The sequence below is a fragment of the Ambystoma mexicanum genome, chromosome 2q (genome assembly GCF_040938575.1).
Source record: "Ambystoma mexicanum isolate Mex_15411 chromosome 2q, UKY_AmexF1_1, whole genome shotgun sequence".
NCBI lineage: Eukaryota > Metazoa > Chordata > Amphibia > Caudata > Ambystomatidae > Ambystoma > Ambystoma mexicanum.
The window spans coordinates 985502999-985527284 of record NC_090924.1 but is presented as its reverse complement, the minus strand read 5'-3'; the positions used below and the strand labels follow the sequence as shown (position 1 = coordinate 985527284).

Here is a 24286-nt window from a genome sequence, read left to right as displayed (position 1 = left end):
TGGGTCGGCGTGCGGTAACCTGCAGATTCTTATCTGATCAACTCTGTCCACTTACTTACTAAAATAGTAGAAATTGATGCTTCTAAAATGGATCATTTTTTATCAGATTGTGCAATTTGTGGCATGCTATCGAGTTCTTTTAAGGAGAATCGCCCTGAAAAGGATCATGACCCCTTATCTTGAGCCTCAACAATCCTGTAAGCCCTGGGGTAGAGAATGGGAGGAAGGAACGCTACCCAATTTTAGTTTAGTTTAGTTTAGTTTATTATTTATAATGCGCACCAGACCCAGGGGCATCAGGGCGCAGGACACAAGGATATGTTCAGCTTGGTTACATGGATGCATGACATGCATGGGGGGCAACAATAGGTACATGAACTACAATAGCAATAGGTACATGAGCTACATCGGCATATATACAGTGTAAATTACATGAGCAAATAGAATGAAAGTGATCACAGTACATCAGAGAGGGTGTCCCGGGGGACTAGCACATGATGAGCGAATAGATAAGCAGAAGGGTATACATGATGGGGTGTATAGGGCGTCAGGAGACTGATTATCAAATGATTATTTATCGTTTTCTTTTAGCCAGTTAGTTAGATTTTGTCTAAATTTAGAGAAGGACTGAGGTTCTCTAATACCAGGAGGTAAGGAGTTCCACAATTGCGCAGCGTTAACTGGGAAGCTGTGACCTCCGATAGTGGAGAGTTTGAATCGTGGTACTTGGAGGCAGTTGGAGTTGGCTGTTCTGGTCGGTCTGAAAGAGGTTTTTCTACAGATTCTGTCGGTAAGGTATGGTGGTGCTCCATTATTAAGGCACCTATATGTGAGGGAGGCAGTTTTAAGATGGACTTTATCAAAGGTGGATAGACATTTGTGTTTTCTTCTAGTGGAGGAAATATGTTCATTTCTGTTGATCTTAAGTGCTGCTCTCAGCAAAAATGAATCTATCACACGGGTGAAACTATGATTACAGATGGGATGGCTGGCAGGGTCATTGGAATATCTCCACAGGGTATCAACATCCCTCAGACTTAGGGATAAGAGAGCTAGAAAACTCACTGTGATTCAATCTCCACCTGGAGTGGGGGTGTTGGGGTCACTCTGAATCTCTGCATTGGGGGAGGATGCTTGTTGAGGTGCTTGCAGAAATGGAAAGAGCAGTTCAGTCCGGTTCTTCAGGCCTTGTACCCCATATACCAAAATGTAACATCTGGGAACCTCAAGGAAGCAGCCAGCACGCAGTAACCGCACAGGAGTCAAGTAAGCACAAAAAGGAAATGCACTTAAATACTTAGAACTCAGGCAGGAAGGACACATGGGAGTAAGGGGGTAGGCACCCTTCTGTTGCAGGTTCCCATCTCCAAGTCCCCACCAACTGTGACTTCCAGGATCCCCTGCCCTCAACATTCTGCATTCCCTCTGGCATTCCTAAGATAGCTGACCCACACAGACAGCAAGGAAAGCACTCACTCAGCCCACGATAATGCTATATAAACATGCCAGACACTACACTAATATTCCCACTTGCATTTCAAGATCGAGATCTCGATGGTTTGTTTTCAGTCAACTTAAGAGAAGAGACATTCGTTCTTCTGTATTGTGGCTGTGTTTGACAATGTGCATTCTCTAACAGAAAACAATTCTATTCTTGCTCTTTCCCCCAATGGTAACCGGCCAAGGAAATAGTGCATGCCATTGTGTTCACAGTCCCTGCAATGGTTGCCAGACCATGTGACATTACTGTTCATCTGAACCATCATGAGCTGGATCTGGGAAGTCAGAACCCCCCCCCCCCCCCCCCCGGTGGTGCAATTTGCATTATCCGAAACTCCCTTTATTGGGCAACTGTCAAAATTGGATTCTGTCTCAGCCCTCTCAGTCCCGCACGTAGGTCACTGTTATGTTTTGGATTGTGTGTATGACAGTGTGACTTTATAGGGCGCAGTTATCGACTGAGAGTCCCTGGGCTTTTACCAACCGCCACATCCCACAGAGCCAGTGATTAATGCTATTAGCACCCCAGGTTTATTTCCCGGGGTGCTGACAGCACTGTATTTCTTTGAAACAAATACTCACCCAACTTGGCGGCCATGGAAATGGAAGGCAAAGCTCTGTGCGAAGACCCTCTTCAGTTTCCACAGGAGTCCAGGGTCATGTGAGACGGGGCTCGGCCTGGGAGGGAGGGATGGAGAGGGGGAGTGGACGAGAAGCTGCATGAGCAGGGTTAGAAGGAGGTGGACGGGTGGAAGCGCATGTGAGTTTACTGAGAAAGCAAGCTTGAATTGTGAGATTTGGCCTGTGTACTGAGCAACCTGCGTGCTAATAGTGCCTCGTGCTGTGGCTGTCACATCTAGCTTTTAGAGTTGGTCAATCTCCCAGGGGTTGTGAATAAACATGGCATTCTGCATGGGATGTGCAAGTGATGACTATTACTGACATACCACCTGATAATAACTGAACAATGTCATAAGGGTACGTTCCCTTGTCCATGCATGTGTACATTCCTTTCTTATATTTATAATTGCAGGGAGCCAAGAGAGTTTGTGAAGAATGAATCATGCTTCCAATGTCATGCCGAATGCAAAGTTGAGAACGCAACCATGGCTTGCACTGGACTGGTAAGAGCTTCAGTAAATGTATTAACTGGCAAAAGCTACGCAGTACTGTACAATGACAAAATGTAAGCTACCTCAGTGCTTAAATATGTATTCTGCTATCCGGATGTATGACTCTAAAGTAACTCACTCCAAGATGAAACCGTAAATGCACCAGAGTTTACTTTAATTAATATATTTCTTATGTGCCTCCCCGTGGAATAACACTGCATTGCATATATTTTGTAAATATAGATGATGGCAAAAATCGGGAACATACATTGTGCATAATTGAAAGTTAGGCGGATGTAGACAAATGCAGTGTATGATTAATGGGACCATAAGTTATTATTATTATTATTATTATTATTATTATTATTGCATTTATTGAGCACAAAATGTACATCCTTACTGTTCATGGCCTGTAAGAATGTCATTGCATTTTCCCTTGTTCCCTCCCTTGCCTTGAAGCCTTTTGAAACACATTGTGTATAGGCGCTATATAAATAAACGATCATATCACTATCATATCATATAACATCACGGCCCTAGCTTCGAGAAGCAACAAAGCACTTTACAGAGGTATACAACAATACAGATACATAACGGAGCACTTTTCAGTGGTAAACAACAGAACAGATATACAGCGGGGGTGGCATACAGAGGGTCAGGGAGGAGGGGTACTAATATTCTTCCTCGTATCCAGGTTTACAAAGACTTTCTCAGTTCTGCACTGTGTCTTGTCATAAAAGGCCACGGTGGCGGAAAGTAGATGATAATAACATCCCTCGAGAAAAATCGCAATGATAGTAACAAAGGGAGGCCAGAAATCGGCACCGAGCTGCATTTAGTGAAAGCTGACGACTGTCATAGAATATAACAGGGGTCTCTTCCGGTTCAATCTCTCAATGTGGGATGAGACCGTCCAAAGGAGTCTTACGGGCCTGCGTCTTCGGAACGAGAGGAGCACTAGGTGCACATGCTGCCATGTAAATTTACATGTGAAAACTGGTTATTTTGAATTTGTTGATTGAAATTTATATTTAATACTTGACTACCTTGATTGTTGCTAAAAAAACTTTACACAATATTGAGACAACGAATATTTGAAATTATAAAAATCATTGAGATTTGTTTGAAAAGATTCTTTCCACTATTGAATGGTGTGCAGGGGACCAGAGTTCCTATTACCAATAGGAACCTCATTTTGTTCATGTAATTGTTGACTTTTTGATACCAGAGTCATTTTTTCTCCCCGGGCACCCAGAAAAAATTGATTAGTTTAAGGTCCAATGGATTAGAAAAAATAAGGAATTTCTGAAGTTTTACATTGAATTTACATAAGACAGGGTGTGCTTCCCCTACCTGTTTTCAACTCTAATATATTGGGCTTGACAAAGGGGTGCCCCAGAACACTAGGAGAAAAAAAATATTAAAATGGGTTTCAGCTGCTCTTCTCATTAAAACCCATAATTATTTATACATATAATTTTTCTCGATTCCAATCATGAGGCAGCAGTACAGCTATGACTGCTCGCAACACATTTATAAAAATGCATATGGTCAAAAATATAACCCCCCCCCCCCCAAAAAAAACTCTACGTAACAGATGAGCCTGTTGCATTGTGACAACAGTCGGGGAGGCGATTTTCTGTCCTATTTTGTATGGGTGTAATACAAAGTGAAAGGTTTCATAGAAATGGCTGCAGGAGGTAAAAGCTACAGTCTTGTGTATACACACCTGTTGTCTCTGTCTTTGTTTCCGTCTTGCTTAATGTCTGCTGGACTTTCTGCAGGGCTCAGAGAACTGTGTGAGGTGCGCCCACTACAAGGATGGGCCTCACTGCATGAAGACCTGCCCCGCAGGAATCATGGGGGAGAACAACTTGCTGATCTGGAAGTACCACGATGAAAACAACGTCTGCCAACTGTGTCATGCCAATTGCACCCACGGGTGAGTACTAACATTGGACGCTTGTTCTTTCAAACAGAACTTCTTATTTTAACATTCTGTCAAGCCCACATTTGGCAGAAATGTAATTAACGAAACGCCTCAGCTCATGTTGAGGCTGTGCTCCCCAGATGTTAACTCTTAAGCAGAGGGACTGGTGTGTTTGTAATTAAGGCGCTGCTGTTTTTGGACTCTTGGCTCGGCCTGTGGAAATGTGAAATAAATCCCAGAAAATACAGAGCTGCAAAATTCCAGCTCATGGTTTTTCCATTGTAGCTCAGTGTACATATATGTGTCTGTTTAATTGTCTTTATTAATTGGGGAATCTGGCAGTCGAGAAGGTTGAACGAGGAGACACATGTCATTTATCAAAATGTCTACCGATGAACACAAAAAGACATCATTACTGATGTGTAATGCCCATGCAGGCATAGCAATATAACACGAGTGAATAATTGAAGAGCTCCAAATTAAAAATAATAAGAAAAAACATCTGCTCAGATAAAAGTGAATTGAGCAAGTAGGTCACGACAAAGCTAGAAGATCAAAGAGGTAGTTGCGGAGACTACAAAGTCGTGAGATGTGCTACACTTTGAGGCTTTGTCAAATTGCCTGAGACAATTGGTCAGATCCGAAATGGACTTGGAAAGTATTGCGGGGTCACAGCTTTACATTTGATGAAAGAGGAGTGGGGGCATGAAGCTTCGGGAAAGGCTACTTATTTGGGGTGTCTAAGAATTGTACCTAAGGGCTTGTGGTCTATTGACGCGCACTAATAAGTGGTTTCTTCTGCATGTCTACCGGCACCAAACCGCCAACAAATAACAAAAAGAGCAAACTAAGCGAGTGTTCTAGTAGATGTGTACTAGAATTCTGCCTGAGTTAAGCACCGGCTGCAGAAATGTGTGTGCGAGCTGCATTGCGCAGGTTCTAATTCAACTAAGACAACTCAGACAAGTTAATTCACAAATTCAACTTCCAGTGAGATACCCACAGTTGTGCATGCACCTGCTGCATAGGGTTCCATAAAAGAACATGTTGAGAAGGTTGGTGCCAAGATCTCATGTTCTAAACCAAAGTGTTTGGGGGCCGCTTTGCTGCACTTGATCGCCAGATGTGAGCCTCAAACCCAAGAAGTCCCCTCAAAGATGTGATTTCTAGATTGCTTTCTGCAAACAACTTGCACATACCACCACATCCTGAGTTCATCTAAAGATGTATAGGTACCAATCCACTAGTAGGTTTAGAGAAAACAGTTGTTTATTGTGCTTTCAAATATGTCATTGTAGACGTAGCCTACCTATCTACTGTGACATGACATTAGTGTCATGCTATGCCGGTTCGACAATGTGATGTTTATATGCGTTAGTGTAGATGTCAGCTGCCTAACTAGCCATTGCTACCATGATTTGCTGATTTACCAACTTGTCAAAATGCTCTCAACAGAGCACGGTTTACCAATATCCTTTGACAGGTAAGTTATACATTACATAACATGGTGCAAAACAGTGCCCCAAGTATGGTCAGGTGGCAATAGTGCAATGGTAGCAATCAGCTTGCGGAAGTCTCTGCCTCTCTCCCTTCAGCTTGCCTCTTCGCAGTTCCGTAATTCTTGATTTGATCTTCCTGATCTTCCCTTTGCCTCTCACGCTACCTTAGTTCTATGTGTCCATAATCTGTACAACTCTATGCAATGTACCACACTCTATGTATTGTACTTTTAATACCTGGTGCCTTTTTCGTTTCCTTTTATTGTCTACATCTCTTGTACGCGCTCTACGTGCTGCGTTTGGCAACGTTTCCACTATATCAACTGCAATTCACAGTACATACCTGAAATGATACTGGGGGCCGCTTTTTGTCCTATCACAACATTTAAAACACCAACCTGTCGTCAAAGTAGGACAAAGACCAGTCTTAATTAATTGTCAACAAGCAGGTAGATGCGCAGATGCATGTAAACACACACGGATGCATGAACGTGCTCACTCGGCTCCTGCGCCTCCCCAGAGGATTATTGCACTTGCTGCCAGAGACAGTGGGGAGTGTGCACCGTTCAGGGAGGCCATGACTGCTGCACAATCAACACTGGCTACATGAGGCATGGAACAGAGATCAGTGGCCAGACCGAGGGTCTATATCTTCCAGGAACGACTGTTGGCCCCTGAGATCGCAGAACCATCTAATTATATTGACATCTGTTGGCCCCTAGTGTGCCAGGCAGAATTGTCCTCTTGGGGACAAGGAGTGCAGGGACCATAGCCATGCAGGTCCAGCTGCAGGCCTAACCAGGAGGCAGAAAGCAAGAAGGGATATAGTATTTCTTCCAATCATCCTCCTGAATAGGATTTATCATCTCAACATCCTCATTCCCTTTTCTTTGATTAATGATATTCCAGAAATGTTTTGTATTGTTTCCAGCACCGCCTCGAGCATTTTATCCCCATCCCTTGGGCAAGCAGCCACGCATGGCTTTTAATCCAATTTTTATAGGATTGTTTTTCTTTGTTTATTGCAAAATTCTTTGCAGTCTCATCTGGGGAACCCATACCTACTTTCTTGATCTTCCCACCTATCTCCCTTTTCCTCTGTCTTCTTTTTCACTAGATATTTATGTGATTAGTTGTTGCTGTTTCTGAGGTATGGTTGTTTCTAGCGCTTGGAAAGTTTGATGGCACTCCCAGTGCCAGCTGCAGGGGGATAGTTCTATTTCCAGTACTGATCTCTCAGGTTAGCTCACAGAACAGACTGGGGCTATTATTATCATTATTATTATTATTATTATTATTATTATTATAGAAGTTATTGAGCGCTGGCCTAGATTCGGGAAGCAATGGAGCCCCTGCTCTCTCTGCGCGGCTTGGGAGTGCAAGGGAAAGCTCTCATGAGAAACAAACTGAAGCTACAGAAAAAGTGAAAATATTCAAATTAAGAAAAATATGTTGCTAAGAAAAGTTTGCACCAATAAAATAGTCGGGGATTCTTGAAAAATAACAACAAACCCCATGCCGAGCTCACCATCCAAAGCCATTTTATAAAGCTTGAAAGTAGCTTACAGACTTGGTAACAGTTTGACTTCCCTTTAGGACATGAAAAATGGTTAGTTGCAAACATCACATTGTTTTGTAAGATATTGGGAGATCTTTTCAACTGCTGACATAGAAATATTTCCACCCTTGATTGTACGTGTGCAGGCATATATTCTTCGGTCAATCATTTTAACTATTTCTCTCGCAAGATACAAGAGTATACTTTTAACACTGACAAACGCATTTTGCAACAAACCGAAAATGTGTAAATGGCATAAAAGGCGTACTATAGGCACGCGTCATACAAATATGAGAAAGCCCCTGCATGAATGCCATGGCGGCCTGATCCTCGGGGCAATATGGCGTCGGGATTCCAGGACTGTATCAGTGTGGCCAGATGCTTTCCTTTAGCAACACCTCTAGAGCTGCTTGTGTATCAATGTGTGTTTTCCAGAGGGGCGCTATGGCGTCAGGTTTCCAGGCTTGTATCAGTGTGGCCGGATGCTTTTCCTTTAGCAAGGTCTAACACCAGTAGAGCTGCTTGTGTATCAATGTGTGTTTTCCAGAGGGGCGCTATGGCGTCAGGTTTCCAGGCTTCTATCAGTGTGGCCGGATGCTTTTCCTTTAGCAAGGTCTAACAACACTAGAGCTGCTTGTGTATCAATGTGTGTTTTCCAGAGGGGCGCTGTGGCGTCAGGTTTCCAAGCCTTTATCAGTGTGGCTGGATGCTTTTCCTTTAGCAAGGTCTAACACCAGTAGAGCTGCTTGTGTATCAATGTGTGTTTTCCAGAGGGGCAGTATGGCGGCGGGTTTCCAGGCTTGTATCAGTGTGGCCGGATGCTTTTCCTTTAGCAAGGTCTAACACCAGTAGAGCTGCTTGTGTATCAATGTGTGTTTTCCAGAGGGGCGCTATGGCGTCAGGTTTCCAGGCTTCTATCAGTGTGGCCGGATGCTTTTCCTTTAGCAAGGTCTAACAACACTAGAGCTGCTTGTGTATCAATGTGTGTTTTCCAGAGGGGCGCTGTGGCGTCAGGTTTCCAAGCCTTTATCAGTGTGGCTGGATGCTTTTCCTTTAGCAAGGTCTAACACCAGTAGAGCTGCTTGTGTATCAATGTGTGTTTTCCAGAGGGGCAGTATGGCGGCGGGTTTCCAGGCTTGTATCAGTGTGGCCGGATGCTTTTCCTTTAGCAAGGTCTAACACCAGTAGAGCTGCTTGTGTATCAATGTGTGTTTTCCAGAGGGGCGCTATGGCGTCAGGTTTCCCGGCCTTTATCAGTGTGGCCGGATGCTTTTCCTTTAGCAAGGTCTAACAACACTAGAGCTGCTTGTGTATCAATGTGTGTTTTCCAGAGGGGCGCTATGGCGTCAGGTTTCCCGGCCTTTATCAGTGTGGCTGGATGCTTTTCCTTTAGCAAGGTCTAACAACACTAGAGCTGCTTGTGTATCAATGTGTGTTTTCCAGAGGGGCAGTATGGCGTCGGGTTTCCAGGCTTGTATCAGTGTGGCCGGATGCTTTTCCTTTAGCAAGGTCTAACACCTCTAGAGCTGCTTGTGTATCAACGTGTGTTTTCCAGAGGGGCGCTATGGCGTCAGGTTTCCAGGCCTGTATCAGTGTGGCCGGATGCTTTTCCTTTAGCAAGGTCTAACACCTGTAGAGCTGCTTGTGTATCAATGTGTGTTTTCCAGAGGGGCGCTATGGCGTCAGGTTTCCCGGCCTTTATCAGTGTGGCTGGATGCTTTTCCTTTAGCAAGGTCTAACAACACTAGAGCTGCTTGTGTATCAATGTGTGTTTTCCAGAGGGGCGCTATGGCGTCAGGTTTCCAGGCTTCTATCAGTGTGGCCGGATGCTTTTCCTTTAGCAAGGTCTAACACCTGTAGAGCTGCTTGTGTATCAATGTGTGTTTTCCAGAGGGGCAGTATGGCGTCGGGTTTCCAGGCTTGTATCAGTGTGGCCGGATGCTTTTCCTTTAGCAAGGTCTAACACCAGTAGAGCTGCTTGTGTATCAATGTGTGTTTTCCAGAGGGGCAGTATGGCGTCGGGTTTCCAGGCTTGTATCAGTGTGGCCGGATGCTTTTCCTTTAGCAAGGTCTAACACCAGTAGAGCTGCTTGTGTATCAATGTGTGTTTTCCAGAGGGGCGCTATGGCGTCAGGTTTCCCGGCCTTTATCAGTGTGGCCGGATGCTTTTCCTTTAGCAAGGTCTAACACCTCTAGAGCTGCTTGTGTATCAATGTGTGTTTTCCAGAGGGGCGCTATGGCGTCAGGTTTCCCGGCCTTTATCAGTGTGGCTGGATGCTTTTCCTTTAGCAAGGTCTAACAACACTAGAGCTGCTTGTGTATCAATGTGTGTTTTCCAGAGGGGCAGTATGGCGTCGGGTTTCCAGGCTTGTATCAGTGTGGCCGGATGCTTTTCCTTTAGCAAGGTCTAACACCTCTAGAGCTGCTTGTGTATCAACGTGTGTTTTCCAGAGGGGCGCTATGGCGTCAGGTTTCCAGGCCTGTATCAGTGTGGCCGGATGCTTTTCCTTTAGCAAGGTCTAACACCTGTAGAGCTGCTTGTGTATCAATGTGTGTTTTCCAGAGGGGCGCTATGGCGTCAGGTTTCCCGGCCTTTATCAGTGTGGCTGGATGCTTTTCCTTTAGCAAGGTCTAACAACACTAGAGCTGCTTGTGTATCAATGTGTGTTTTCCAGAGGGGCAGTATGGCGTCGGGTTTCCAGGCTTGTATCAGTGTGGCCGGATGCTTTTCCTTTAGCAAGGTCTAACACCTCTAGAGCTGCTTGTTTATCAATGTGTGTTTTCCAGAGGGGCGCTATGGCGTCAGGTTTCCAGGCTTCTATCAGTGTGGCCGGATGCTTTTCCTTTAGCAAGGTCTAACACCTGTAGAGCTGCTTGTGTATCAATGTGTGTTTTCCAGAGGGGCAGTATGGCGTCGGGTTTCCAGGCTTGTATCAGTGTGGCCGGATGCTTTTCCTTTAGCAAGGTCTAACACCAGTAGAGCTGCTTGTGTATCAATGTGTGTTTTCCAGAGGGGCAGTATGGCGGCGGGTTTCCAGGCTTGTATCAGTGTGGCCGGATGCTTTTCCTTTAGCAAGGTCTAACAACACTAGAGCTGCTTGTGTATCAATGTGTGTTTTCCAGAGGGGCGCTATGGCGTCAGGTTTCCCGGCCTTTATCAGTGTGGCCGGATGCTTTTCCTTTAGCAAGGTCTAACAACACTAGAGCTGCTTGTGTATCAATGTGTGTTTTCCAGAGGGGCGCTATGGCGTCAGGTTTCCCGGCCTTTATCAGTGTGGCGGGATGCTTTTCCTTTAGCAAGGTCTAACACCTCTAGAGCTGCTTGTGTATCAATGTGTGTTTTCCAGAGGGGCGCTATGGCGTCAGGTTTCCCGGCCTTTATCAGTGTGGCTGGATGCTTTTCCTTTAGCAAGGTCTAACAACACTAGAGCTGCTTGTGTATCAATGTGTGTTTTCCAGAGGGGCAGTATGGCGTCGGGTTTCCAGGCTTGTATCAGTGTGGCCGGATGCTTTTCCTTTAGCAAGGTCTAACACCTGTAGAGCTGCTTGTGTATCAATGTGTGTTTTCCAGAGGGGCAGTATGGCGTCGGGTTTCCAGGCCTGTATCAGTGTGGCTGGATGCTTTTCCTTTATCAAGGTCTAACACCAGTAGAGCTGCTTGTGTATCAATGTGTGTTTTCCAGAGGGGCGCTATGGCGTCAGGTTTCCCGGCCTTTATCAGTGTGGCCGGATGCTTTTCCTTTAGCAAGGTCTAACAACACTAGAGCTGCTTGTGTATCAATGTGTGTTTTCCAGAGGGGCGCTATGGCGTCAGGTTTCCCGGCCTTTATCAGTGTGGCGGGATGCTTTTCCTTTAGCAAGGTCTAACACCTCTAGAGCTGCTTGTGTATCAATGTGTGTTTTCCAGAGGGGCGCTATGGCGTCAGGTTTCCCGGCCTTTATCAGTGTGGCTGGATGCTTTTCCTTTAGCAAGGTCTAACACCTCTAGAGCTGCTTGTGTATCAATGTGTGTTTTCCAGAGGGGCAGTATGGCGTCGGGTTTCCAGGCTTGTATCAGTGTGGCCGGATGCTTTTGCTTTAGCAAGGTCTAACACCTGTAGAGCTGCTTGTGTATCAATGTGTGTTTTCCAGAGGGGCAGTATGGCGTCGGGTTTCCAGGCCTGTATCAGTGTGGCTGGATGCTTTTCCTTTAGCAAGGTCTAACACCTCTAGAGCTGCTTGTGTATCAATGTGTGTTTTCCAGAGGGGCGCTATGGCGTTGGGTTTCCAGGCCTGTATCAGTGTGGCCGGATGCTTTTCCTTTAGCAAGGTATAACACCTCTAGAGCTGCTTGTGTATCAATGTGTGTTTTCCAGAGGGGCGCTATGGCGTCAGGTTTCCCGGCCTTTATCAGTGTGGCTGGATGCTTTTCCTTTAGCAAGGTCTAACACCAGTAGAGCTGCTTGTGTATCAATGTGTGTTTTCCAGAGGGGCAGTATGGCGTCGGGTTTCCAGGCTTGTATCAGTGTGGCTGGATGCTTTTCCTTTAGCAAAGTCTAACAACACTAGAGCTGCTTGTGTATCAATGTGTGTTTTCCAGAGGGGCGCTATGGCGTCAGGTTTCCAGGCCTGTATCAGTGTGGCCGGATGCTTTTCCTTTAGCAAGGTCTAACAACACTAGAGCTGCTTGTGTATCAATGTGTGTTTTCCAGAGGGTCGCTATGGCGCCAAGCATCAAGAAGGAGCAAAAAGAGCCAAACGCCCATATCCTTAGAGGCTGTAATCCCATGCAAATCTGATCCTGATAATCGATCATTTGCTGGGTGTGACCAATCTGGTTCACGATTTGCCTACCACAGTTCAGTCTCGGAAAGGTGAGACTAACCATTTAAAGGCTGCTGTGGCAATTTGCCCAGGTCAAGTGCCAAAACTGTGTGCTCAATTCTCCAGAAGCTAAGTTTGGTGGTGACCTGAGAGGACCAATGAGTTCCTTGGACCCCTTTGTGGTGCCCCATGTATTTAAGCTGCATTTGTTTGGGTCAGAATGAATGAAAGTGGGTCTTTAGGTAGAATGCGCAATGTGTCTCTCAAATGCTGGCGTCTTTGTTCTGCCAGAAAGATGCTCTGTAGAGCTGTATGCCCGGGATGCGGCATGTCACATGGAACGTGGGGACAGTGGAACCCCCGTGAATGTTCTTGGGGAAGAAGCATAATGTGCAATGGAGCAGATGACCACGACTCGTTTCCGCCAATGAAACCATTGCATGACGACTCCAAAGCAATTAAATGGAGGCAGTATATATGTGCATTAGCTGTGTTCTTGCATCATGGCATCACACATCGACGCCTCATACAAGAGTAACATGTATAGTGCTGGGGCAGAACACATGGCTCCAATGAAACAAGTCAACCAAATCGTTCTCTAGCATTATGCCACCAAAGATTACAATCAAAGTTAGGCTGTTAAATTATTACATTTTCAGAGCATGGCTATCACCCTAAGAGGTGGCCAAGTACCTGGTAGCCAACAGACAGCTGGTCCATGAAGAAATAAATTACGAGTAATCTGTGTCTTGAGATATTTTTTGAAGGTTAAGTGACTTTGAATACTTTGGACTGTGATGGGAAGTGAGTTCAAGAGTTGGTCAGGCAACACAGAACAACAAGAAGCGAGATCTGTCCACGGTTAGCAGCTGAGAGTGAAATCAGGAGATTGGAAGGTCTGGACTGACGTCACGATACTTATCCCATTGAAACATACGGAGCACCATCCACTGCTGTCCTAAGGCCAGTGCTTGGCTTGCCAGTGTGGCATGGGCGGAGCTTAAGGTTTCATAGCAGTGAAGGAGTGCTGTGTAGCGGCCGTTTACACGTGCTTTAGTAGAATGCTGGGAGCCCTGTTGGGTTCTGCCATTGAGAACCTCTTTGTTGGACTGGCAGGCGCCACTGCAACCCGTCCGCCTCCAGCATTCTGGGTGAGGTCTAGTTTTTGCTAGCACAGCAAAATCAGGCACGTCTGCCAGAATGTCCCAAAGTCGACCACACCCGGGCATTACCGCATGGAGTTCTAGCACACGGGTGCAGTGTTACCTCACTGCACCCAGACATGGAGGACCTGAGGCAATTTCATAGATTGTCCAGGCACAGCTGCTTTGCCTGTGAAATCTCCACGACCTCCATCATCCGGGAAAGACAGATGATCAAAATCTGATCACAGTATGCTGTGTGATGAGAGCGAAGGGACCCCAAATGATGGAGGGGTCACCCTGAAGCGCAAACTAAAGGGACACATGAACGCTGGCAGGTACAAGCCTTAAAGGGCCATCACAGGGGCACTGTCTCAGACACTTGCACAGGCACCAAACAATGTGTATTATTGCTTTCAAATGTCTGCTGCACTAAATGCTTATAGAAATTCATTATGTTTTTTTTAATGAAATTAAATGAAAACAAGTGTCGTTTTAATTGTGCCTGTATTGCTTTCCAGGTGTACTGGACCAGGTTTGGAAGGCTGTCCTGATTTAAGGTAATTTTAATATCTATTTAATGTGCTTTGTCTATTGTACATAAATTATGGAAAATAAATGCACGCAATTTCCAGGAATAAGCGGGCGGGCGGAGGATTGGTGAAAGGTTGCATGATAGAAAAAGATGTGAATTAATATAGACAGACAGACGGACAGATGATAGATAAAGAGAAAGATGAATAGAGAGGTGAAAGATAGAGACATACACATTTATTATAGATAGCATGGCAGATCACAGATGGACAGATGGTAGATAAAGAGATAGACAGATTATAGCTAGATAGAGAGATAGATAGAGAGATAGACAGAGAGATAGAGAGAGAAATAGATAGAGAGATAGACAGACAGACAGATGTAGGGCAGACTGACAGATTCTAGATAGACAGATACATAGAGAGAGAACAAGACACATTTTGCTTGGGGAAAGGAACTCGTGTCTAGTTTCTGTAAACAGTCAAAACATGTTTCTCATGTTACATCTGTGAACATGTGGGCTCTGAAAGAGCTGCTTCAAGGTGAGCCGCCGCGTTTGGAAGGGTGTAGGTTTGTGCAACTGTTTCATCTAAAGAATGAATTCGAAGCAACGGCACTCTCGCTGGGGTTCCTCGAGTGTGGCTTCACGGTCTGTGCATTGGTGTGAGGCGATATACGTATGACGTAACAATATGAAGGATATCTCACATCTTGCTTGTCTGTCTATTTGTTTCTGACACATTTGGTGCGGGTACTGCTCCAGCCATTGTGTGTTAAAGAGGGCTTTGTAATACCATACAATCTTAATAACTGGTAAAAGAAATGTGAATTCGAAAATCACTCCTGCGCCATTTCCTTGGATTGTACCCACATAAAGAAAGATGGTACATTATCACGCGTGCCCAACCACTGGAAATGCCACCAGGGCACAGAATGCAGTTACAGGGGTGTCATCTCATACTAGAATATATTCTGTATAATCTACTATCATACTTTTTGGGGGGAATTTGCGAAAGCGCTGTACATAAAACATGTTTTAAATACAATTATTATCACCCATCCTTGGAAGAAAGAAAAGGCAGAGGTAGCCTTTGATCCTACGACCAGCAAACCACACACAAATCTGAGCAGCACACTCTTAACCCACTGAGCTATCTCAGCGCCTGCCTATATTGTAGTCAGAGACAGATCACATTTTCTTTTTCTGTCTCATTATTACCTGTTGAGGGGATGAGTTGCACCTCTAAAAAGCAATCACGACATCAGACTCCCGAATACAGTGAGAAATGTATTCACAACAACGTGACATGTTCATTGTGAGTTCACATGTTGCTGTGAAAATGGGCATGCTACTTAAGGAAGCCCCAACATGTCCCTCATGAGGTCTGTGCTGTGGGTGGTTTATAGCAGGGGCTCCTGCGGGCAGTGCCGGATTATCCATTAGGCCAAGTAGGCACTGGCCTAAGGGCCCCACCCCTTTTAGGGGCCCTGGCGCCCCCAGTGCTTAGTTTGGATTGTGTGTGTGTGCCCAGATTTCACCACCAACCAATTGAGGAAAGTGAAAATGTAAAGTTTTGTTGATCTATTAATTTTTTTTTTTAAATGTTTTTTATAATAACATTAATAATTGTTAAAGTTTAGTTCATGTTTAGTTTTGTATAATATGACTGGTTCATTAAAATTGTTGGTTGGTGAATGTAAAAAGTATTGGGAGATAATTTGCGAGGGGGCCCTCGAAATTTCGACTGCCTGGGGGCCTCCAGAGGGTTTAATCCGGCACTGCCTGTTGGTGCTGTTTTGGAACATGGCGAGGGAGACAAGAGACTGGGCAGACCCCCAGAAGGACATGCACAGGAAACTAGCATAAAAGAAGCCGCCTAAGCATGGCGTGAACCCGGATCCCGGCACTTCCAGATGGATGAACATCTCAACCTGAAAGTGGAGAAAATCCCGGAAGGCGAAAGAGCACACATGCACTAATTCAAAGTAGCGATGAAAGACCAACTTCTGGGTAACGCTAAGACAATGGGCCTCATTATAACTCAGGCGGTCCGGAAATAACGGTGGCGGTAAACCCGCCTCCACTGTTGTTTCCGGACCGCCTGATCCCAACTCCTGCAGGCGGGAGGTGATGTTCCCGCCAGGTCTGACCTGGCGGGTTTAACACCGCCCACCTGCAGGCGGACGTGGAAACACCGGCAGCATTACGAGATGCTGCCGGTGTTTCCATGATCCCCATTCCCATTGAGTCCCACAGGACTCAATGGGAATGGGGATTAACATCATTCTGCCTCCGTGATTCCCAGAAAACCGGGGTTGTAATGCCCCGGTAATTCCGGGAATCACGGAGGCGGAATGGTAATACGAGTCCGGCGGTAACCAGGTGGTTTTACCGCCGCAGTTACCGCCGGACTCGTAATGAGGCCAAATGTCTCTCAGACCTTTTGGGCCTTGGTAGCAATAGGATTGGCAGACACCTCACCTATCAAGCAGGAAGCAGGAATATACCTGGTGACCCTGGTGTCTGGTTACACCACACCCAAAGAATCTATGCAGAGCAAGACAGGCAAAGCTTCAAGAAAGCCATACCTAGGAAGACTGCAGCGGCCCATGGGATTGGGGGAGCCCCGGAGGGAAAGAAGTGGAACACCTAATCCAATCCCTGAAGCGTAGCCAAGCAGCAGGCCCAAACGATGTGCCAATGACCGAATCAAAGCTACAGTGAGTTGGTGAACACCAGTTCTCAAAAGGTGGATGGACTTTAAATGCCTGAAGGGCCCTCGCTGATTCTATGAAAGATGGAATCATTGTACCAATATTGAAACACGGCGCATAAGTGGACCCAAGCACCTATCAGGCGTTCATGCTGCTAGATGTGAACGGTCTGGTCTGTGGCCGATGGGTCTGGCAGATACTATAGCATTAGGTTGAAGAACCTCCTGTGATATCAGCAAATCCGGGTGGCCAGGCCACTATGGACCACGGAATAATACACAGAGAAGGGTCTAGGGCAACAGTCTTGAAACTTTGCGGCTGCTTCTCCTTGGGGGCCTGAAGGGTATCCAGAGGGGGTGCGAGGCTCTTGCAAAAGAGAGTATGATGGCTGCTTTTAATCGAAAATATAAGCAGAAATTGCATCTGGGGGCCCAATTGCAATATTTTTACACAAGGGCGAGCTCGGCAGCAACATTTTTACACAAAGGGGGCTCGGCATGAAGAAGTTTGAATACCACTGGTGTAGGGGAAAGTGATGAGTGTGCCCTATCCTATATACACTAGAACAGACTTATACCCTCACTCTTTCATGCCCAGCACTGATTGATTGCCAGCACAAGATAATCATGTATCTAATTTTAATAAATATTGTACACAGTTACAAATTGCTTCGTAATAGCACAATTTCATAAAATTACAGGGTAACTTGAACATCACACATAAATACATTTCATACATTAATTCACAATCCCATAAGTACATACATCCCACTTCAAAGATAATTACATAACAATAATAGGATCCAACAATACAAAAACCAGCCCTACATGTTTCATTCCACCAGCTCACATTTTCGGAACTTCTTCAAGGGGAAATTCAAGGGTGAGGTATGTTCAAAGACAGCAGAGCGTCCACAACATTTGAGAATGGCAAAGGGAATGGAAATGATGAAAATCAAACCAAAAAAGAGGGAGACACTGTCAGCTAAATGAGAGGTGAACTGCCCAAGAATCAAACAGAAAACCCAGAAAAGCCAAGTAGAAGTGAGGACCAAGAAAATGTTACAGAGTAGAGAAAGCCAGGGGGTCCACCGACAAAACCAAAAAAAAGAAAGAAAAGATTACAAAGGAATGAAGAACAGTGGAAAGAGTTGTGCAAGTGCCATGTGCTTTCTTGAAGAGCACTTATCAATTCCAAAAACAAATCAGGAAAAAGCCTGAGTGGGATATAGGAGTGGACATGTGTGAAAACAAAATAAAAATATCGAGGCTGAGTACCCCAAAAGGAAATACACCGAACACGGGTTACAAAGGAACATACAAAGTACTTTATTTTATACTGAATCCAGTTACTAAGAACAGAGAAAAAATCAGATAGCTATCGGCCCTCAGTGCAACACAACAAACTCCAATGTGGTTCAGTGTGTTCAGTGAGAGACGCTGTACATTAGAATGCATTGGTTTTTTATACTCTTTGTGAGCATAATGTCCAGCCCCACTTCGGGTTAACATTTCACTAATACATCACCGATCTAGGGTTCATGCCAAGTCTCGCACATCCGCATATAACTGGTTTGCTTTTAATACATATATCAACAAGCCTATACAGCAACTGTGTATTCTGAGATTTTCCATGCAGGTCTTCTCAAACATTAATATAATGTAGTTAAACAAGTGTTCTACGTTCAGTATTTGGATACATTGTTCTTAACGTATGCTCGCGGATTCGTTTCATTGCACGAGTAATCCTTTACACACAGGTCAACGAAGGACAAGGTCTCAGTTCACGACCTCAACAAGTGGCCTGGAGGCAAGTTACATATTAGCTACATACAGAGGTCAAGACGGCCATGTTGTATTTTGGAATAACATCGTCCACCATTTTAACTCACAGGGTGACTTTATAAAGCAAACCTAAAATGGCGGTTTGACCTAAAATGGCTGCTTACATTGATTTAAAGGTCAGGACCTTGCAACACGGATTTCTTCGCAAGCGATTTATAAGCAGCTTGGCGTAGGCCGATATACATATATTAATTGCAATAGGAGGCACAATATAATTTCTCATTTGACAAACCCTCCTTTTGGCCTATGCCAAGTGCTAAAACTACTTCAGATCTCCTTGCAAATAACTCCATGAATCATTGCCCATGCACCCTGAATCGCTGTCGGAAATATCTATTGCCATCAGGTCATTCGCAAAAATTTCTTTCAACACATAGCCTTTGGAAGTTTTATCTGGGGCATACACTTTATGTCCTATCGAGCCTATTGCTTGTGCGTACCATCCCCCTAGCATTGGTAGACACTGAATACAGCAGCAAAGAAACAACAGAATTCCCAAAATATTCAGCAAGATCGAAAGTACCTTCCAACCCCAAGATCGCAAAAAGTCCCAGAACCAAGCGCTAAGATCCCAGTTTCCCTCGGGAACATGCACTTCTGAACTAAGGACGTGCAGATTCTGTATTGCCTTGAAGATGGTTGGGGAGGAATCTGGCCAAAAACACAGCAAGCGGACCCCACTAATTTACACACTCCACCACGTTCAGCCAGAATGACATCTAATGCCATCCGGTTTTGAAGTGCTACTACTCTTATCGTCTTCTGTTCTAACGTCATATTATAGAGTATGTCTGTGATCCGGTTGATGGTTCTCTCCAGTACTCTCGCTAGCTTTCTGATATCTTCAGAATTCGCTATTTGCCCCCAAAATGGCACTACTGATTTTGCTATATCTCCCAAGATTTGTGCTGGGGTGTCACCATTCTCGTCCTGCCGTGGATGAGCCTTTGAAACTTCTTTTGTACTAGCTATAAACACCCCAGGTACCAGGATCCCTAAATAACAGGTTCCCTGACAATCCCTGGGCAACCATGGGAATGCTACATGACTGCAGATAAAGTAGACAGGTTCGCCTACATACAAAGGTCTGTTTTCCCCAGTCAAATTTGCAACTTTGGCACAACCTAGAAAATCTCCCATTGATTGAATTCCATTCCTCTGTATGCAAAAAGAATCTGAATCAGGGCTATGGTTAACAGTGAAAGAAGGAGGCGTGGCATCCTTATTGCCTATCGGAGCCATCTTAAAGGAAATCAAAGATTGGAAAGGACGAGACAGTCTATCAGAAGGCCTAATAGAAGCAACGTTAGGTTTACTCCTGTTTGCGAAAGCGAGCATCCCAGGGGAGTCAAAACACGTTTCTCAAAACTATTCAAATTGGTGCCATCAAAGTTCCCTGAGATGCTGTCATTCCAACAGCCAAAGAACAGTGCTCTAAGAGAAGCATAGCAAGCAGTTGTCAAAGGTAAAGGATGAATATACCAACCTAGCCCCTTATCCCTGTGTTGTGGTAAATGTGAGCAGACCCAACAGTTAGATTTATTAAAAATGGCATGCGTAGCATTCATGATAAGTAGTAGAGTATTATTGTGGTACCTTTGTCTATGCTGAGAGTCCCTAGGGGACAGAGTATGCAAATTTACAAAGGGAGTAGGAACAGCGGATACATTTTCAGTGGGCAACAAATATTCTAAAGGGTGCATTTCCTCAAGGTACCACAATCCTAAGACAGTGACTATTATAAACCCAAATATCATTATAAAAACACAGCAATACATTTTCGGGGCCCAGGCATTTTGTCCATTGTCCCGATTGGTCACTCCCTCATTTACAAGTCCCATACAAGCAGTAGCAGGCATTGTAGTCTTCAAACGGATAGCCCCAATGTTCGTTGCTGGCGACCTCCCGGTCGCGCGACTTCTTAGTCCTTCCGCAACCCTAGCCAACAGAATCCCCTTTTTCAAATTTGGGCAGAAACAAGCCCTCGATGATCCTTTTCTTCTTCAAATGCACAGCCGAACCGTGCCGTAAGTCTATCAGATGCAGAGCAAAACCGTGCCATAAGTCTATTTTCTTGGACACAGATTGTAGCTTGCTTTTCCCGGTACTGATTGATCCGTAAACAATGTATCGTCACTTCCCGTTGGAAGCAACGTATCAGAGACAAGTGAAGATGCGAATTTGGAACAGCAGTTTCTGGATACAAAACATTTGGAGAGTGTGGAGAAAAAATGGCGGCTTCCCCAAGCCTCACGGGCTCAGAGAGATTCTCCGACACACTCTCGCCGCTATTCACTGCTTTGGGATTGTTGGTTGCAGCATTAGCGAGGGGTTCTGTTTCTTCTGTAACGTGTGGCACTCGGTGAGGAAGTTTCTTGACGTGGGACGCGTGGATCCAGTTCTTTCTTCCAGAGACCCGCACCGCTGTTTGGGTGACCAAAAGGACCTGGAACGGGCCACGCCAGCGAGGAGCAAGGCAGGAAGAGCGCTCAAATGCCTTGATGAGCACCCAACTCCCAGGCCGTATACTGTGGCCCGGGCCCTCGTATCGCACAGGTAAGGCTTCTTGTACCTAGTGGTAAATCAAATACAGGTATTTAGTCAACTGGCTGCAATAATCTGAAAGTAATACATTTTCAACATTTCTCAATGAATTGCATTTAGGAAGGTTCCAAATATTGGCAGGTCTCCCCATTACCACCTCAAATGGAGAGATCCCAGTCTTAGTTTGAGGGGTTGTATGCATGGACAATAACACGATCGGTAAGGCGTCCGGCCATTTTAGTTTGGTGCCGGCACACGTTTTAGCGAGCTTGTTCTTGATGATAGCATTGTGTCTTTCTACTAGTCCGGCACTCTGAGCATGTCTGGCCGAATGGAACCGTTTGTCAATTTGTAATGCCGCACATATCTGCAGAATTACAGCAGCGACAAAATGTGGACCATTGTCCGACCAGATAACTCTTGGTAGCCCGAACCGCGAGAAGTATTCCCTTAACATGGTTTTGCAGTAGTCACGGCTGTAGCATCTTTAACAGGGAAAGCCTCAACCCATTCACTAAAAGCACAGATGACCACCAGCACATATTTTTTATTGTCACATTGTTCCATTTCAATAAAGTCAAAGTGGATAACTTCAAAGGGTACAGAGGGTGGCCCAAAACTTCACCTTGGAGTTACTGTCCCCTTTCCCACATTGTGTTGTAGGCAAATCATGCAATCCTGGACGTAGCACTGGGCAATTTTCGAAATTTTGTCATTTGCCCAAAATTTCTCTAACATTTTTGTCATCTTCTGGGCACATACATACGTAGGACCATGGGTCATGACGACCATCATCATTATATACGCATCAGGGAGTAGCCATTTCCCTTCAACTATGTCCACCCAACACCCGTCATCATCAAATTTCCCCAAGCCTTCAGCCCACCTCATGGATTCTTCTAACGTGGCAACAGCTTGGATATCCCATACAGACCCAACACCCTCATCCATTGCATAAACATTTACAGTCTCCCTTGAAACATACATCTCCGTAAGGGGATCGGTAGCAGTTTGTCTAGCTATCTGATCAGCAAAAGCATTCCCTTTCCCTATGTCATCTGTAATCTTTCGATGTGCTGCACATTTCATAACTGTTAACTGAGTAGGGAGCGCAAGTGCTGAGAGTAGTTTTACTATTAGGGAGCCATGTTGGATTTTAGTGCCATGTGAAGTTAGGAACCCTCTCTCTGACCAAAGTCTCCCAAAGTTGTGAACCACCCCAAAGGCATACTGACTATCAGTATATATATTTACTGCAAGCCCTTTGGAAAGTTCGCAAGCTCGGGTCAATGCTATAATCTCTGCGGCCTGCATAGAATTATGCGTGATTCTCTTAGTTTCCACGACCGTGCTTAATGTGGTGATTGCATAAGCAGCTGTGGATGTACCATCCGGAAGTTTGAAGCAGGAGCCATCACAGAACAGCTCTCCTTGCGGATTATCCAAAGGAGTGTCTTTCAAATCAATTCTACCCTTTGTTTCTTGTTCGGTAGTATACAGACAGTCATGTGACTCTTCATCGCCGCAAGTAGTAGCTTGCGGGAAAGGTAGGAGTTCAGCCGGATTAAGAACACAACACCTCCTAATTTGAATGTGAGGAGCAAACAAGATCAATTCATATCTTGTCAACCGTGCAGAAGTGCAGAAGTGAGGTGTTGCGTTTGGGTTCAGTTGAGTGAGGCACCATCAGGGTTAGATCATGGCCTAGGACCATTCCCTCACTCTGTTTTACAGACGCAGCAGCAGCAGCAGCAACAGCTCGCAAACATCTTGGCAAACATCTTGGCAAAGCGCATGCTACAGGATCAAGGGCGGAAGAAAAGTAACCGCACGGCCTATTCTTCCCTCCATGTTCCTGCGTTAATACAGCCAAAGCACATCCATCACATTCATGCACAAACAACACAAAGGCCTTTTCATAGTTTGGTGTGCCCAAAACTGGTGCAGAGCATACTGCAGTCTTAAGCAAGTCAAACGATTGCTGGTGTTCCGCGTTCCACGGCAATGGCAAAGAAATGCCGTTCTTTGTCAAAGCCAACATCGGTTTGATCACTAGTGAAAAATGTGGGATCCACAACCTACAGTAAGAAGCCATACCTATCAAGGCTCTAACTTCCTTCTGTGTATTTGGGACAGACATGCCAGAAATGTGTTTTATTCTTTCAGGTGTCAATCTTCTTCCCTCCTTTGACTGGCAACAATATTGGAATTTTTCAAGCGAATCTTTGTGACCATGCTTAACTAGATGGATAAGCAATAACACAGTGCCCTCCTTACAGGCGCTCTCAGAGTCAGCAGCTAAAAGCAAGTCATCAACATATTGAAGCAATGTACAAGTAGGGGGATATTCAAAGGTATCAAGCTCGTCTTTCAAAGCCCTACTATAGATGCTAGGACTCTCTGTGTACCCTTGAAGTGCACGAGTAAATGTGAACGAGCGTCCCCCTAAGGTGAACGTGAACAAGTATCTACTATCCTTGTGTATAGAAATACTAAAGAAAGCATTCTTTAGATCCACCACACTAAAGTAAGTAGCTGTAGCTGGAATCATGGTTAAGATTGATGTCACATCAGGCACAATTGGAAATTGTGGAGCGACGACTTTATTAATGGCACGTAAATCAATTATGAAACGGAATGGAATTGCATTATCGCCTTTCTTGTACACGGGTAAAATCGGACTATTACACAAACTTCCTGAAATTTCTTCAATCACCCTGCGATGCACAACATTGGAAACAATGCATTACAAAGCTTGCTTGCCCTCAACTGAAATCTTATACTGGGGAATGCGTGGCAGCTCAATTCCATGTTTCAAAACTATCTTAACAGGTTCAATCTGTAAAACAGCGACATCATTGTCGTCAACAGCCCATAAGCTCTCTGGTACATTAATGAATTCTGGCGGCAAAGGTCTAGTCAAGAATTGCGAGACACAAAATTGCTGTGGTGAAATCGTCAAGCGCACTCCATCAGAAGAACAATACATCACTGCATTTAATTCTTTTAACAGATTCAACCCCAGCAAGTTCTCTCTACAATTTGAAGTCAACAGAAATGGACAGTGGTCCGTAAAGGGACCTAAAGAAATGGGTTCCGGCGAAG

At 45.0% G+C, this 24286-nt stretch overlaps 1 protein-coding gene across 1 annotated transcript in view; it reads left to right on the top strand.

The window, feature by feature from the left end:
• EGFR (epidermal growth factor receptor) overlaps positions 1-24286 on the top strand; it is an 810606-nt gene that overhangs the window by 712332 nt on the left and 73988 nt on the right. The window contains exons 14-16 of the mRNA XM_069648296.1: positions 2534-2624; positions 4397-4554; positions 14066-14104. Coding sequence (XP_069504397.1) covers positions 2534-2624; positions 4397-4554; positions 14066-14104 — 288 coding nt within the window. The remainder of the gene's footprint in view (positions 1-2533; positions 2625-4396; positions 4555-14065; positions 14105-24286) is intronic.